The sequence below is a fragment of the Polypterus senegalus genome, chromosome 6 (assembly GCF_016835505.1).
Source record: "Polypterus senegalus isolate Bchr_013 chromosome 6, ASM1683550v1, whole genome shotgun sequence".
NCBI lineage: Eukaryota > Metazoa > Chordata > Cladistia > Polypteriformes > Polypteridae > Polypterus > Polypterus senegalus.
In genome coordinates, this window is record NC_053159.1 from 93,738,552 (window position 1) to 93,754,231 (window position 15,680).

The following is a 15,680-nucleotide window of genomic DNA, read 5'->3' on the forward strand; positions in this document are numbered from 1 at the left end:
GCACAGCCAATTTTTCAAATTTGATTTAAATTTCATACAACTAAATACTGCCTCACTAAAAATCTTTGTTTGGAAAACACCCCAGAACTCAGATGTTCCTAGACAATGAAAGACATACCACTGTTATTTTTTTTTTTTGAAAGTAGAGTAAATTATTATACAGGCTGAGAGGGGTTCCCAAACTTTTTCATATGACTGTATAAACCAAAACATGTATCATTACTATCCAACCCCAGGTAGCATCTAAAGAGCATTTAGGGTAAAGGAAGTTCAAGAAAGTGTAAACTTCACAAATTCAAGTTAAACTTCCTTGCAAAAAGGCAGTCTTAAGTACAATGAGTTCAAAAAGTATTCACACCTCTTTTTTTTCACTTTATTTGTGTCAAGGTGAAATTTCAGTTGTATTTTTATACACTTGAAATAATTTCTAAAATCCTGTTTGCTTAGCCATACGGCAGTAATGAGTATTGCTTGACATGAGGAAGGAATTAATTTAAAAGATTATATCATAAAGCTGCAACATAACAAAATCCGAAAAAGTAAAGGGGTCTAAATACTTTCGGAATGCACTGTGAAAACACCACTGAGAAGCTATCAAGTAAATAATTAAAATTCTGTTCTTTTATGTTATCCTAAATCAGAATTTTACAAAGTATGGTAACTGCCCATGAAAGGAGTACACAAAATTAACTGATAGCTTTATACCTGTATATATATCTGCCAATAAAAGTACAGTATAACTTATTTTTCATATAAAGCAACTTTACTAAAGAGTAGTATGTTGGTGCGGATCAATAATTTTGTCCCCTTTACAACACAATCAAGAAAACAAGAGATTTAACATATTAAATCTAACAGTAGGTTTCAAAATTAATCCAAAGAAAATAACTTTGTAGCCACCCAAAAAAAAGACAAATACAGAAAAAAAATATAAAATATTTAAGAGTCTTGCAACTGAAGAAACCCTCTTTAGTGGGCTACTAGAGACTTGTCAATGATGAGCAGTCAACCGCAACCATTTGTAATTTTAAATGTATTAATTGAAATGCATCAGTCAATAATATTATTACATCACTGAAGCTGCTCACTCTTGAACATGCTATACACCTCTCTTTTGTTGATTTCATTATATTTTGCCCTTTCTCTGTGCAGTTTTTCCCCTTCATTGTATCTTATTAATGACAATTAAAAATGAGCAGAGCAGACACGCTGGCAAACAACATGGAATAATCAAAGGCTGCAACTACTTTAGTGTCAGGTCCACTAATTAGTAAATAATGGATTCATTAAACAATCAGAACACCTAGAAAAGTAGAATGAAAATCAAGATGAAAATATTGTTAAAAAGAAAAAAATACATTGTTCCCATATAATTGCTTGGTACATTTTAATATATATTTCCATCCATCTATTATCCAACTCGCTATTTCCTAACTACAGGGTCACGGGGGTCTGCAATCCCAGCCAACACAGGGCACAAAGCAGGAAACAAACCCCAGGCAGGGTGCCAGCCCACCACAGGGCACACACACCAAGCACACACTAGGAACAATTTAGAATCGCCAATGCACCTAATCTGCATGTCTTTGGACTGTGGGAGAAAACCGGAGGAAACCCACGCAGACATGGAGAGGACATGCAAACTCTACACAAGAAGGACCCGGGAAGCGAACCTGTGTCTCCTAACTGCGAGGCAGCAGCGCTACCCACTGCACCACCCTATATATACACACTTATATACATACATACATACATACAGGTAGGTCCATAAATATTTGGACAGAGACAACTTTGTTCTAATTTTGGTTCTGTACATTACCACAATGAATTTTAAATGAAACAACTCAGATGCAGTTGAAGTGCAGACTTTCAGCTTTAATTCAGTGGGGTGAACAAAAAGATTGCATACAAATGTGAGGGAACTAAAGTATTTTTTTAACACAATCCCTTTATTTCAGGGGCTCAAAAGTAACTGGACAAATTAAATAACTGGAAATAAAATGTTCATTTCTAATACTTGGTTGAAAACTCTTTGCTGACAATGACAGCCTGAAGTCTTGAACTCATGGACATCACCAGATGCTGGGTTTCCTCCTTTTTAATGCTCTGCCCGGCCTTTACTGCAGCGGCTTTCAGTTGCTGTTTGTTTGTGGGCCTTTCTAACTGAAGTTTAGTCTTCAATAAGTGAAATGCATGCTCAATTGGGATAAAATCAGGTGACTGACTTGGCCATTCAAGAATTTTCCACTTCTTTGCTTTAATAAAGTCCTGGGTTGCTTTGGCTGTATGTTTTGGGTCATTGTCCATCTGTATCATGAAACGCCGCCCAATCAATTTGACTGCATTTACAGTGCATCCGGAAAGTATTCACAGCGCATCACTTTTTCCACATTTTGTTATGTTACAGCCTTATTCCAAAATGGATTAAATTCATTTTTTTCCTCAAAATTCTACACACAACTCCCCATAATGACTACGTGAAAAAAGTTTACTTGAGGTTTTTGCAAATTTATTAAAAATAAAAAAACTGAGAAATCACATGTACATAAATATTCACAGCCTTTGCTCAATACTTTGTCGATGCACCTTTGGCAGCAATTACAGCCTCAAGTCTTTTTGAATATGATGCCACAAGCTTGGCACACCTATCCTTTGCCAGTTTCACCCATTCCTCTTTGCAGCACCTTTCAAGCTCCATCAGGTTGGATGGGAGGTGTCGGTGCACAGCCATTTTAAGATCTCTCCAGAGATGTTCAATCGGATTCAAGTCTGGGCTCTGGCTGGGCCACTCAAGGACATTCACAGAGTTGTCCTGAAGCCACTCCTTTGATATCTTGGCAGTGTGCTTAGGGTCGTTGTCCTGCTGAAAGATGAACCGTCGCCCCAGTCTGAGGTGAAGAGCGCTCCGGAGCAGGTTTTCATCCAGGATGCCTCTGTACATTGCTGTAGTCATCTTTCCCTTTATCCTGACTAGTCTCCCAGTTCCTGCCACTGAAAAACATCCCCACAGCATGATGCTGCCACCACCATGCTTCACTGTAGGGATGGTATTGGCCTGGTGATGAGTGATTCCTGGTTTCCTCCAAACGTGACGCCTGGCATTCACACCAAAGAGCTCAATCTTTGTCTCATCAGACCAGAGAATTTTGTTTCTCATGGTATGAGAGTCCTTCAGGTACCTTTTGGCAAATTCCAGGTGGGCTGCCATGTGCCTTTTACTAAGGAGTGGCTTCCGTCTGGCCACTCTACCATACAGGCCTGATTGGTGGATTGCTGCCAAGATGGTTGTCCTTCTGGAAGGTTCTCCTGTCTCCACAGAGGACCTCTGGAGCTCTGACAGAGTGACCATCGGGTTCTTGGTCACCTCCCTGACTAAGGCCCTTTTTCCTCCGATCGGTCAGTTTAGATGGCTGGCCAGGTGGACTCCAATTAAGCTACAGAAACATCTCAAGGATGATCTGGGGAAACAGGATTCACCCGAGCTCAATTTTGAGCTTCAAGGCAAAGGCTGTGAATACTTATGTACATGTGCTTTCTCAATTTTTTTATTTTTAATAAATTTGCAAAAATCTCAAGTAAACTTTTTTCACGTTGTCATTATGTGTGTAGAATTCTGAGGAAATAAATGAATTTAATCCATTTTGGAATAAGGCTGTAACACAACAAAATGTGGAAAAAGTGATGTGAATAATTTCCGGATGCACTGTGTATGTATGTATGTATGTATGTATGTATGTATGTATGTATGTATGTATGTATGTATGTATGTATGTGTGTACTTTGCAGCGGAGAAGTAGTGTGTTAAAGAAGTTATGAAAAAGAAAAGGAAACATTTTAAAAATAACATGATTGTCAATGTAAGTGTTTTGTCACTGTTATGAGTGTTGCTGTCATATATATATATATATATATATATATATATATATATATATATATATATATATATATATATATATATATATATATATATATATATATATATATATACTGCTCAAAAGAATTAAAGGAACACTTTTTAATCAGAGTATAGCATAAAGTCAATGAAACTTATGGGATATTAATCTGGTCAGTTAAGTAGCAGAGGGGTTGTTAATCAGTTTCAGCTGCTGTGGTGTTAATGAAATTAACAACAGATGCACTAGAGGGGCAACAATGAGATGACCCCAAAACAGGAATGGTTTAACAGGTGGAGGCCACTGACATTTTTCCCTCCTCATCTTTTCTGACTGTTTCTTCACTAGTTTTGCATTTGGCTACAGTCAGTGTCACTACTGGTAGCATGAGGCAATACCTGGACCCTACAGAGGTTGCACAGGTAGTCCAACTTCTCCAGGATGGCACATCAATACGTGTCATTGCCAGAAGGTTTGCTGTGTCTCCCTGCACAGTCTCAAGGGCATGGAGGAGATTCTAGGAGACAAGCAGTTACTCTAGGAGAGCTGGAGAGGGCCATAGAAGGTCCATAACCCATCAGCAGGACCAGTATCTGTTCCTTTGGGCAAGGAGGAACAGGATGAGCACTGCCAGAGCCCTACAAAATGACCTCCAGTAGGCCACTGGTGTGAATGTCTCTGACCAAACAATCAGAAACAGACTTCATGAGGCTTGCCTGAGGGCCCAAATGTCTACTGCGCAGCACCAGGGAGCATATATACATATATATACATATATACATATATGTATGTATATATATACATATATATACATGTATATATATACATGTATATATATACATGTATATATATACATGTATATATATATATATATATATATATATATATATATATATATATATACCTATCTACATCATATATACACACACACACACACACATAAACACACACATATATATAATTTGTGTGTATGTATATGTATGTATGTATGTATGTGTGTGTATACAGTGGTGTGAAAAACTATTTGCCCACTTCCTGATTTCTTATTCTTTTGCATTTTTGTCACACAAAATGTTTCTGATCATCAAACACATTTAACCATTAGTCAAATATAACACAAGTAAACACAAAATGCAGTTTTTAAATGATGGTTTTTATTATTTAGGGAGAAAAATATCCAAACCTACATGGCCCTGAGTGAAAAAGTAATTGCCCCCTTATTAAAAAATAACCTAACTGTGGTGTATCACACCTGAGTTCAATTACGTAGCCACCCCAGGCCTGATTACTGCCACACCTGTTTCAATCAAGAAATCACTTTAATAGGAGCTGCCTGACACAGAGAAGTAGACCAAAAGCACCTCAAAAGCTAGACATCATGCCAAGATCCAAAGAAATTCAGGAACAAATGAGAACAGAAGTAATTGAGATCTATCAGTCTGGTAAAGGTTATAAAGCCATTTCTAAATCTTTGGGACTCCAGCAAACCACATTGAGAGCCATTATCCACAAATGGCAAAAACATGGAACAGTGGTGAACCTTCCCAGGAGTGGCCGGCCTACCAAAATTACCCCAAGAGCGCAGAGACGACTAATCCGAGAGGTCACAAAAGACTCCAGGACAACGTCTAAGGAAACTGCAGGCCTCACTTGCCTCAATTAAGGTCAGTGTTCACGACTCCACCATAAGAAAGAGACTGGGCAAAAACGGCCTGCATGGTGGATTTCCAAGACGCAAACCACTGTTAAGCAAAAAGAACATTAGGGCTCGTCTTAATTTTGCTAAGAAACATCTCAATGATTGCTAAGACTTTTGGGAAAATACCTTGTGGACTGATGAGACAAAAGTTGAACTTTTTGGAAGGCAAATGTCCCGTTACATCTGGCGTAAAAGGAACACAGCATTTCAGAAAAAGAACATCATACCAACAGTAAAATATGGTGGTGGTAGTGTGATGGTCTGGGGTTGTTTTGCTGCTTCAGGACCTGGAAGGCTTGCTGTGATAGATGGAACCATGAATTCTACTGTCTACCAAAAAATCCTGAAGGAGAATGTCCGGCCATCTGTTCGTCAACTCAAGCTAAAGCGATCTTGGGTGCTGCAACAGGACAATGACCCAAAACACACCAGCAAATCCACCTCTGAATGGCTGAAGAAAAACAAAATGAAGAATTTGGAGTGGCCTAGTCAAAGTCCTTACCTGAATCCAATTGAGATGCTATGGCATGACCTTAAAAAGGCGGTTCATGCTAGAAAACTCTCAAATAAAGCTGAATTACAACAATTCTGCAAAGATGAGTAGGCCAAAACTCCTCCAGAGCGCTGTAAAAGACTCATTGCAAGTTATCGCAAACGCTTGATTGCATTTATTGCTGCTAAGGGTGGCCCATCCAGTTATTAGGTTCAGGGGGCAATTACTTTTTCACACAGGGCCATGTAGGTTTGAATTTTTTCTCCCTAAATAATAAAACCATCATTTAAAAACTGCATTTTGTGTTTACTTGTGTTATATTTGACTAATGGTTAAATGTGTTTGATGATCAGAAACATTTGTGTGACAAACATGCAAAAGAATAAGAAATCAGGAAGGGGGCAAATAGTTTTTCACACCACTGTATATATATAAATATATATATTTTTTTTTTACCAAACTTAGTTTTCTAATTTCTATATTGTTCCCAAAACACATAATTTTGGAAATAACACATCACTTAATTAGCCCAGAAGTCCAATTAAAAACAGAAGCTGGTTGTAACAAAAACCTGCAGCCATAGTGTGCCCACACGACTGAGGTTGGGAAACACTGCTATACACAGTTGTCCACGAGGAAAACATTCCTGCATTAGATCAGTTTCTGGTTTTCTGCTTTTGCTAGTGACTTGGCTTTTGTTGATGGTCACTGCAGAACACAATTTTACAGTGTATTATTTTGAACTGAAACAGATAATCAGCAGGAATAAAGGGAATTTTGTCCATATTATTATCATTACAGTAATCCCTCCTCGATCGCGGGGGTTGCGTTCCAGACCCCCCCGCGATAGGTGAAAATCCGCGAAGTAGAAACCATATGTTTGTGTGGTTATTTTTATATATTTTAAGCCCTTATAAACTCTCCCACCCTGTTAACATTATTAGAGCCCTCTAGACATGAAATAACACCCTTTAGTCAAACGTTTAAACTGTGCTCCATGACAAGACAGAGATGACAGTTCTTTCTCACAATTAAAAGAAAGCAAACATATCTTATCTTCAAAGGAGCGCCCGTCATAAAGGAGCGCGTCAGGAGCAGAGAATGTCAGAGAGAGCCAAAAGAAAAGCAAACAATCAAAAAATCAATACATGCTTTTAAGTATACAGAAGCACCGCGATAAAGCGGCATTTTGTAGTCGAGTGTCCGTGTCCTCTGTGCAAACAGCCCCTCTGCTCACACCCCCTCCGTCAGGCAGAGAGAGCGAGAAAGATAGAGTGAAGCAAACAAGCACAGCGCGGGAAGCATATCTTATAGCATTGAGGAGTTTTAGTTAATATGCAATACATGCTCTGATTGGGTAGCTTCTAAGCCATCCGCCAATAGCGTCCCTTGTATGAAATCAACTGGGCAATCAAACAGAGGAAGCATGTAACCTAAATTAAAAGACCCATTGTCCGCAGAAAGCGGCGAACCAGCGAAAAATTTGTGATATATGTTTAGATGTGCTTACATTTAAAATCCGCGATAGAGTGAAACCGCGAAAGTCAAAGCGCGATATAGCGAGGGATTACTGTATTAGATGTTTATGATTTTCATTTGTTTACACCATTCACTCAAGTACAGTATTTCGTTTCATGTTTTTCATGAGTGGTTTGTATGCCAACAACATTTATTTATACAGCACATTTTCATAAAAATAATATTGCTCAACGTGCTTTACAAGATGTCATAGAGAAAATTGCATGAAAAAAACAATTAAGACTGGGCAATAATATTAAAAAATAAGTAACATGAAAAAGGTAAGGCCAGATGGCCAGAAGGAAAGATAAAAAAAAAAAAAAGTCTGCAGTTAGGCTGGAGAAAAAACAAAATCAGCAGGGGTTCCAAGGCCAAAGCACCACCTGGCCCCCACTAGACCTTCTACCTAATATAAATGTTCTTAAATCAAACATTCCCCCTTTAAAGTCTGAGGATGTGAATGTATTTGCAAAGCACTGCTTGAAATGGATATACATACAGTAACTGCCAATACTCTATATCAGTGATGGCGAACCATTTATAAACCAAGTGCCCAAACTGCAATCCAAAACCCACTTATTTATCGCAAAGTGCCAACATGGCAATTTAACTTGAATACCACCTAAAACTGAACACCAGCATAACCAAGGAGCTGGTGGTGGATTTTAGGAGGCCCAGGCCCCTCATGGACCCCGTGATCATCAGAGGTGAGTGTGTGCAGAGGGTACAGACCTATAAATACCTGGGAGTGCAGCTGGATGATAAATTGGACTGAACTGCCAATACTGATGCTCTGTCTGTCTATCTACTGAGCTTTTAGTTTAGAAAAGCAACTCATACATTAACATCTTTTGTCTTAAAAGAAAAACATAATAACAGAGCTTTCAATGATACAAACAACTTTTTGTTGAAAGGTAAAAGTTTGCATTCGGTATGCTTTTGAACAATTAATGTGCTTTTTGCTGTTGTATGCATGCTGATAATTTGTCTAACCTTGGCTCATACTTTGTAAGTTTGAGAGCAACACATGCAGCACTCAGGTCATCTGTTGGTCTGTTTCTGGTGTCAGATTTGATTTAATTCAAAGCTGAAAACAGCTGCGCACAAGCATAAGCTGTTCCAAACAAAGTAAGGAAAGCAATCTCAAGTGCCTTCATTGACTTAAGATTATTTGGCAGAGAATTCCACACTTTAAGGATTTCATTTTCATAACTAACTGTGCTGTCCTTTGTCATCCCTTCGATCCTCTCAAGTGTTTCACGCAGGTCTTCCCTATTAAGCTCCGCCCCCAAAGCTTCTATTATATATTACGGGGTCGTGGATCAGGTGTGGCGATTAGCAACTCCTGGCAATAATTACAGATGCGGACGACTCCTCACCTGTGCACTTAAGCGAGGAGTGCCCGCATCACAAAGCTCCCGGAAACCGCTTCGGCCACTCTACCATAACCCCCTTTAAGCCGCGAGTGCGGCAATTATCTGTTAAAACTGGCCTTTTCAATTTTGAGCTGTGGACCCGCTATACCACATCCCCTCCAACCCTACCACGGGAATCACAGACTCAAAAGGCTGCAGTCCGTGCCGCACCCTCAAGCAGCATGTGTGCCGCCTTACCCCAGACAGGAGAGGAAGGAAGCGCTCCCATTGGGCTGCTGGGCAGAGGGGCGGGTGATGTGAGAAAAGTCCTCCGCGCGCGTGAAGAGGGGAGCGGTGAGGGGAGCAGCCCGGCCCCGCATTCCTCTGGCTTTATAGTAACGAACTCTGTGCTCGGGCGCGCGTGCCCACTCAGAGGGCTCTGAGTGCCCCCTTTGGCACGCGTGCCATAGGTTCGCCACCACTGCTCTATATGTTACACTGATGTATTAATGTGAAGAGCAAAGATCACATTAGAAATTCAAATGCCACTTACCTAATGCTGGGCATAAATTATACGGATTTAGCACAATTTTAAGCCAGATTTGCAATCACCAAATGATTTTTGAATAGCCCGAATATCAGCTTCATTGATCATTATTTCATGTGTAGTATGAGAGGGGTTGCTATGCCTGACTACATCTTATGACTGGGCTGTTATAACAAATGGAATAAATTCTGTTATGTCAGAATTTGGTCAGCTGTCTTGTGATGTGAACAGTCTTACGACCCGATGTTATGTTGCTATCGAATTTCAATGTGCTTCAAATTGCAGCAAACTACATTTGGTATTGCTATGTTTTTTTGACATTTTGGATTTCAAAAATCTAAATATCTTATGGCAACACACATACTACTAAATGATCAATGACAAAAGCATCTTAGAAAACCTTTATGGGAAGAAACCAAAATAAACACACACACAACAGTAAATTACATTGACCACATACTTCAAATTCTCTCAGTAAATAGACATATCATATTACCTGGGCCTCAACCTTCCACATGTCCAGCTATACCTTTTTCTTTTTTTTGTTCTTTCAAAACACAGTACAGCAAGTATCAGGAATGCAGCTCTTTTTTTGTTGACATTTTGAGGAGCCTGTGGCCATCATGTCTTTTGAATAGGTACAACTGTCTGTTGAAGCTATGTACATGTATAGCCTGATCACTCAAATCTTGGCATGTCAATAGGACTGAACGTGTTCGTACAGTTTGAGCACTTATACAACTGGTGTGAAAGAAAAATTAACTGCTTGCCCGCTACTTTGAGTTAATAGCTGACAAAGCAGTTTTGCTATAATGGAAGGTTATTCGTACAGGTGTCTGTCATAAGACAGGGTGCAGTAAGCTGACCAAAAAATTTTCAGTTTCTTTAGGAACTGGCGACATTTATCATGCAGTGTGAATAGCCATTTGACCATGATTTCTAAAAATTGCACAATTGCTCCTTCCGAATTCGAACCTATTTTAACATTCCTTTTATTTATTTAACACCTCTTTCCTATATTCTTAATTAATCTAAAATATGGTTTCTCTGACCTTTTCTCTAATTCCAGACAGGCCACCTGCTCTTTAGGTCCTGTACTTAACATCAGTAGTGCAAAATTTCCAAAGATGTTTATTACATTAATAAATACATGATAAATCCATTCCTTTAGTCTAGTTCAATTCTTGAAAGACTTTCCAGTTCCAAGCTTCACCTTGACAGCAAGATTGCTCTGTCAGGCAATGTTCATCACATCCACCTTATATTCTCTCTCACATTTTGACATCAGTTCTGAAAAACTTTTCAGGGTTAGTGGAAATGACTACTCCTAGATGTAGTCCTACTTTGTTAATATATGTTTTCTTTTTGAGCTTGTATAAAGAATAATATCAATTATTGAATTAACTTTTCTTCATTCCACAAATCCATTAAGTGTTTTTTCTACTTGGGTGCCCTTTATCTAATAATAGCTTTATGCTGAAAACATAAAACCTAAAGTTTAAAAAAACCTAAAATACATTTGCTAACATCTATACTGCAATGCATTGGAAAGTGAACACCATGAGATGTGCTACATAAAATATACATAAGGTAATTAGTGGGACATTGGCGGGCCTCAGGAAGAAAAGTAGTTTGTCAACATGTAACTGATGCCATATATGTGACTTGTTCCACTGGTTTCCAAATTAATTATTGCTGCTACTTGCTATGCACTGCTTTTGCTCAAGTGATCCAAGCAGTTTACATTTACACTTAGCAAACACTGCTACCCAAAGCAAGTTACAAAGGAGACCACCCTAACTGACTGAACATCAGTCTGCGGACTGTTTTCAAACAAGTGTTGTTACAGATTAGGTTACAAATTTGACTATTACACGTGAAGAACTCTTAAACACAACACTAGTTATCCTTTACTTAGCTACTAAGAATCTAACATCAAAACCATTATCAAACAGATGTCAGGGAAAAAAATAACACTAGTCTACTGAATGTAGTAGTGATTTTCCCCTATTTTGCGTATTTAGCTAATAGCTTTTGTTGCATAGGTAAGTGGCAAATTCTGAAATGTAGGCAACTAACTCGTTAATGGTTGTGATTGTGGCTGCCTAAACCAGCTCCTGATCTCGTTTTGAAACATCCCGAGATTTAAGGCTGCAATATTCGGTGATTCTTTCCTAAATGCAGGTATGGTTTTCAGAAGTGCATGTATTTGTTCACTTGAGGATGTACGTATAATACGAGTTGGGTGTACTGCTCCAGAACTATGGTTGCAACTTCCAAAATACATCACTGATAGATAGCTAAAAAACATTATTCAATAACTACTTGTGAAGTAATTTAATTTTTTTTTTTTTTACACTCAGCCACTCTGACCATCACAACCATGTATCTAATTGGCTAACTACAGTATCTCTCTCACTCCTTTGTCACCTAATAGTTAGTGTGTGGCGAGTGTACTGGTGGAAAATTACATCACCTAGGTGGATGTTGGACATTGGTGGTGGCTGAAGTGTCACTCCAATGTCTATCTAAACTGCTCTGAGTGTCTAGAAAAGCACTATGTAAAAAGTATGTATCTGTCCATCTATCTATCTGTCAGTTTGAGATTTTTCTTATTCCTTTTTTATCTATATACAAAAGCATTATTACTGAATATCTAAATTACATCCTATGTTGCTTAAAATATTTAAGACAATGTAATCTCAATAAAGGAATACAACATTACTCTGGTTCAATGTTCTCAGCAAAAATAAAGATTAAGGTACCTTCGAGATGAAGATTGTATTGATCTTCGGATTGTGTTTGAAGTTCTGCAAAATCTGCATTCTCTCTCCTTGCGAAGTGGGTCCATAAATATATGGTCTGAAGGAAGAAATTTCAGAATTAGCTACAGAACCTTATTCACCTATTTTGTATTAAAAAGACAATACAATAATTAGTAACAAGCAAAATAATCAATGGAAGAAAAATGTTGATGCATACAAGTCCTCTCTTTTAAAAAGTTAAACTTGACAAAGAGTACAGGACAAAGGACTACTGTATACACTGTACATAAATTAATTACATAAAAATATTATGATACAGAATCATTGTGAAAAGGCAATGGTGCTGAAAATATAGTGAGCACAATTGATTGCTGAGCCTGTGATCTTTGAATCCAAAAACGGACATAAAGAATTGTGTGTTTATTGGTTCACTTGAACCCATTTTACCAAGGGTAATGGGGACAGATGCTAGCTCATATAGCTGAAAACTCGGATAAAACAGATGGCCCAGTAGCAGCACCACTCATAGTGGTCACAGACTGTGCAGCTGACTAATAGAGCACTCCATTTTGCTCATGCCTCAAAGCTCTTGCCTCTGAGCCATAGGCAGCATGTTCACAACTCACCACAGTGCAAATCTTAGAAATGAGATGCTTTGTGGAATGAGACTACGTCTACAGCAATTCAATCAGCGATAAGGGTGGGACTGGCACTGTAGATGGGTAGAGTGTAGTGTCAATGCTGTGCAGGGGAGGTGGGGGCTGACAGAGAGAGGTCAACTGACATCACAAGGGAGACAGACTGCTCACAGTGGTCAGATAGGCTGTGTGTGACTGACAGATGGATCTCTCCATTTAATTCATGCCACAAAGCACTTGCGTCAGAGCCAGAGAATATGGGTTTGCAGTTTCCATCGGCATGAAATGCATAAACACAAAACTCCTAAATGAACAAAATAGTACAGCATGTGTACACAATCAACGCTGGCGACACACTGACAACAGCCAAAAGAAAGGCCAAGGCAGCAGTTCTACACCAGTATCCATTTCTAACACAAAAGCAGTGAGTGACCTGGCACTGTCCTCCTTAGGGCCATGTTGTGTAGGTGGTGTGAGCAGAGACCCTGTTTGACGCCCCATGCTCTGGCACCTCTGCACACACTCAGTTCTGGGTGTCTGTAACGTAAACAAATGGATCAGTGGTGTATTTGGAGGCAAAGAAACAAAAATACTGAAAAGAAAACAAATCTTTATTAAATTGCCAGTAAGAAAAACAAAAAAAATTCCAGCATCATGCACTTTAATTAGATGCAGTCTTCTGCAATGACACTGTTTGAATATAAATACAACAATAAATAAAAATCAGTGAATTTGTATTTGTACAGTATTTACTTGGCTCAAAAATGGCGGCAATGAAAAAAGGTAAACAATAACACATGATCAGATAACTTTTCTTTTTCCTCCTTCTCTCAGGACAAAAATCAAAAGGACAGAAAAACAGTTATCAAAATCAAATGTGGAAAAAAAAAAAAAACCACAGCAAAAGCACAAAATACATAAAAGTCAGTGAAAAAAAAATATCAGTTCTATATAAAGGAATGTTAGAAAAGGATCGCTGTTCTATATAAAGGAATGTTAGAAAAGGATCGCTGTATCACAATCGCTCAGCTACCTTCTCTCTTCCACGCCAGCTGGTAAAAAGATGACCCATGCTGGGTACTTCTCAGTTTTTTCTGCCAAGCCAAACTACCTGGCCAATCATTAACTCTGGCCCGACACCAACCTATCAGTGACACCGCTTGTAACATTCCATCCCCTATAGCTGCAGTCTAGGCAGAAGTCTCCCTATGTTTTGGGCATGTCCTTTGCTCACATTTGTGTGTGTGGCTGCCAGCACACTCACTCTCACATGCACGCATCTCTTTAATTTTTTTTCAGGACTTACTATTTTATGGCTCCTCTGTATGCCCGGATTATGTGCCTCACTTTTCAGCCAGTAACTGCTGCGGCCACACAAATGTCCTTCCCTAGTATAGTATGTACAATATTAACACCAGGATGTCAGGGGCTTGTGTATTAATGTAGATGACAGGCCTCCTCACCTATGTCAAAACTGCCAACGACGTTTCCACCCGTGGTGTGGGGTGTACACCACCAAAGGCATTTGCTCCCAAAACCTACTCAACTTTCCCTACAGGCAAGTGCTCTAAAAATCAAAAAAAATAACCTATACAAAGATCAAACTGCTCTAGATAGTTATTAGTCTCCCAAAGTCCTGTGATACAGCCTATAATACCATGCCTTGCTCAAGGCCATGAAACCTGTCTCTCACTGTCCCATCACTGATATGGATCTTTTGTCTGTCTGCAATATTGGCAGCAATATGAGTCCATGATTGGAGAGCATGGTCTCAGAAGGGCTTGACTGATGAATCAGTCTGGCACTGGAATAGTCACTTAAGGGCGGCCAGATCTTGGATAGTTATCTTCCCCGCCAGGAAACCTTATTTGCAGTCAGGACACAATGAACCTGTCTTCCTACAGCATGGCAAAAACCTTCTACCTCATTTCAACTTACTTTAGAGATAATAGGAAATGAACAGAATACTGTCTAAGTGTGGCCTCTACCTTTCTATGATGTAAATGACTGGAAAAAATGAGATGATCAGGTTTTTTTTCATAGGAACTTTGTTGTGTAAAGGAGAACTTAATAAGCTTTTATATATATTTGGCAAGCTGTAGTGCTTCACTTGCATTGACTTTTTTAGAAGGCTGAAAGAACCATTTTTTGTATGTACACAAGCTATAACTGTTTCACATTCTAGAAATGTCCGTTTTTCCATCTGTATACATTTCACATGTCTTAGTATAAAGACTGGAAATACTCAGTTACTGTACTTGGCACACATTTCTTTTTTACAGCTCACTAATTTCACAAATGAATACTTGTGAACACTGCACGCAAATTTGATGAACAATTTCACTCAAAGTTTCTTACTCAAAACATTTACATACAGTAATCCTTTGTGCTCAGCAGGACAAATAAGACCTGGAGGTGACAGACAGGTAAAGTGTGTAGTGGGCCGAGTACTAAGAATTGATCAGGCCAAACCAAATGTGCAATTTAAATTTGTAAAGAGCAGTAATCATCTATGTAACAGTCCTATCAATAGGACTGTGAATAGAATGTGTTTGTTATGCATATATAAATTAAATGTACTGCTTCCAATTTACTTAGTGTAGGTGGTGCCAAAAAAAAGGTTGTCTTCTTTGTGTTAATCGTGTATTCCAATAGTTCACTGATCTGATACCCCCACTTCCAAAACAAACTGTATACTTTTGTACTTATTAGTTTTTTAACAGTACACTTATAATTGCATTTCTTGATAATATTCTCCACACTGAATTCTTA

At 38.7% G+C, this 15,680-nt stretch overlaps 1 protein-coding gene across 1 annotated transcript in view; it reads right to left on the reverse strand.

The window, feature by feature from the left end:
- Positions 1-15,680, reverse strand: part of ercc3 (excision repair cross-complementation group 3) — an 88,635-nt gene that overhangs the window by 12,364 nt on the left and 60,591 nt on the right. The window contains exon 11 of the mRNA XM_039756521.1: positions 12,271-12,367. Coding sequence (XP_039612455.1) covers positions 12,271-12,367 — 97 coding nt within the window. The remainder of the gene's footprint in view (positions 1-12,270; positions 12,368-15,680) is intronic.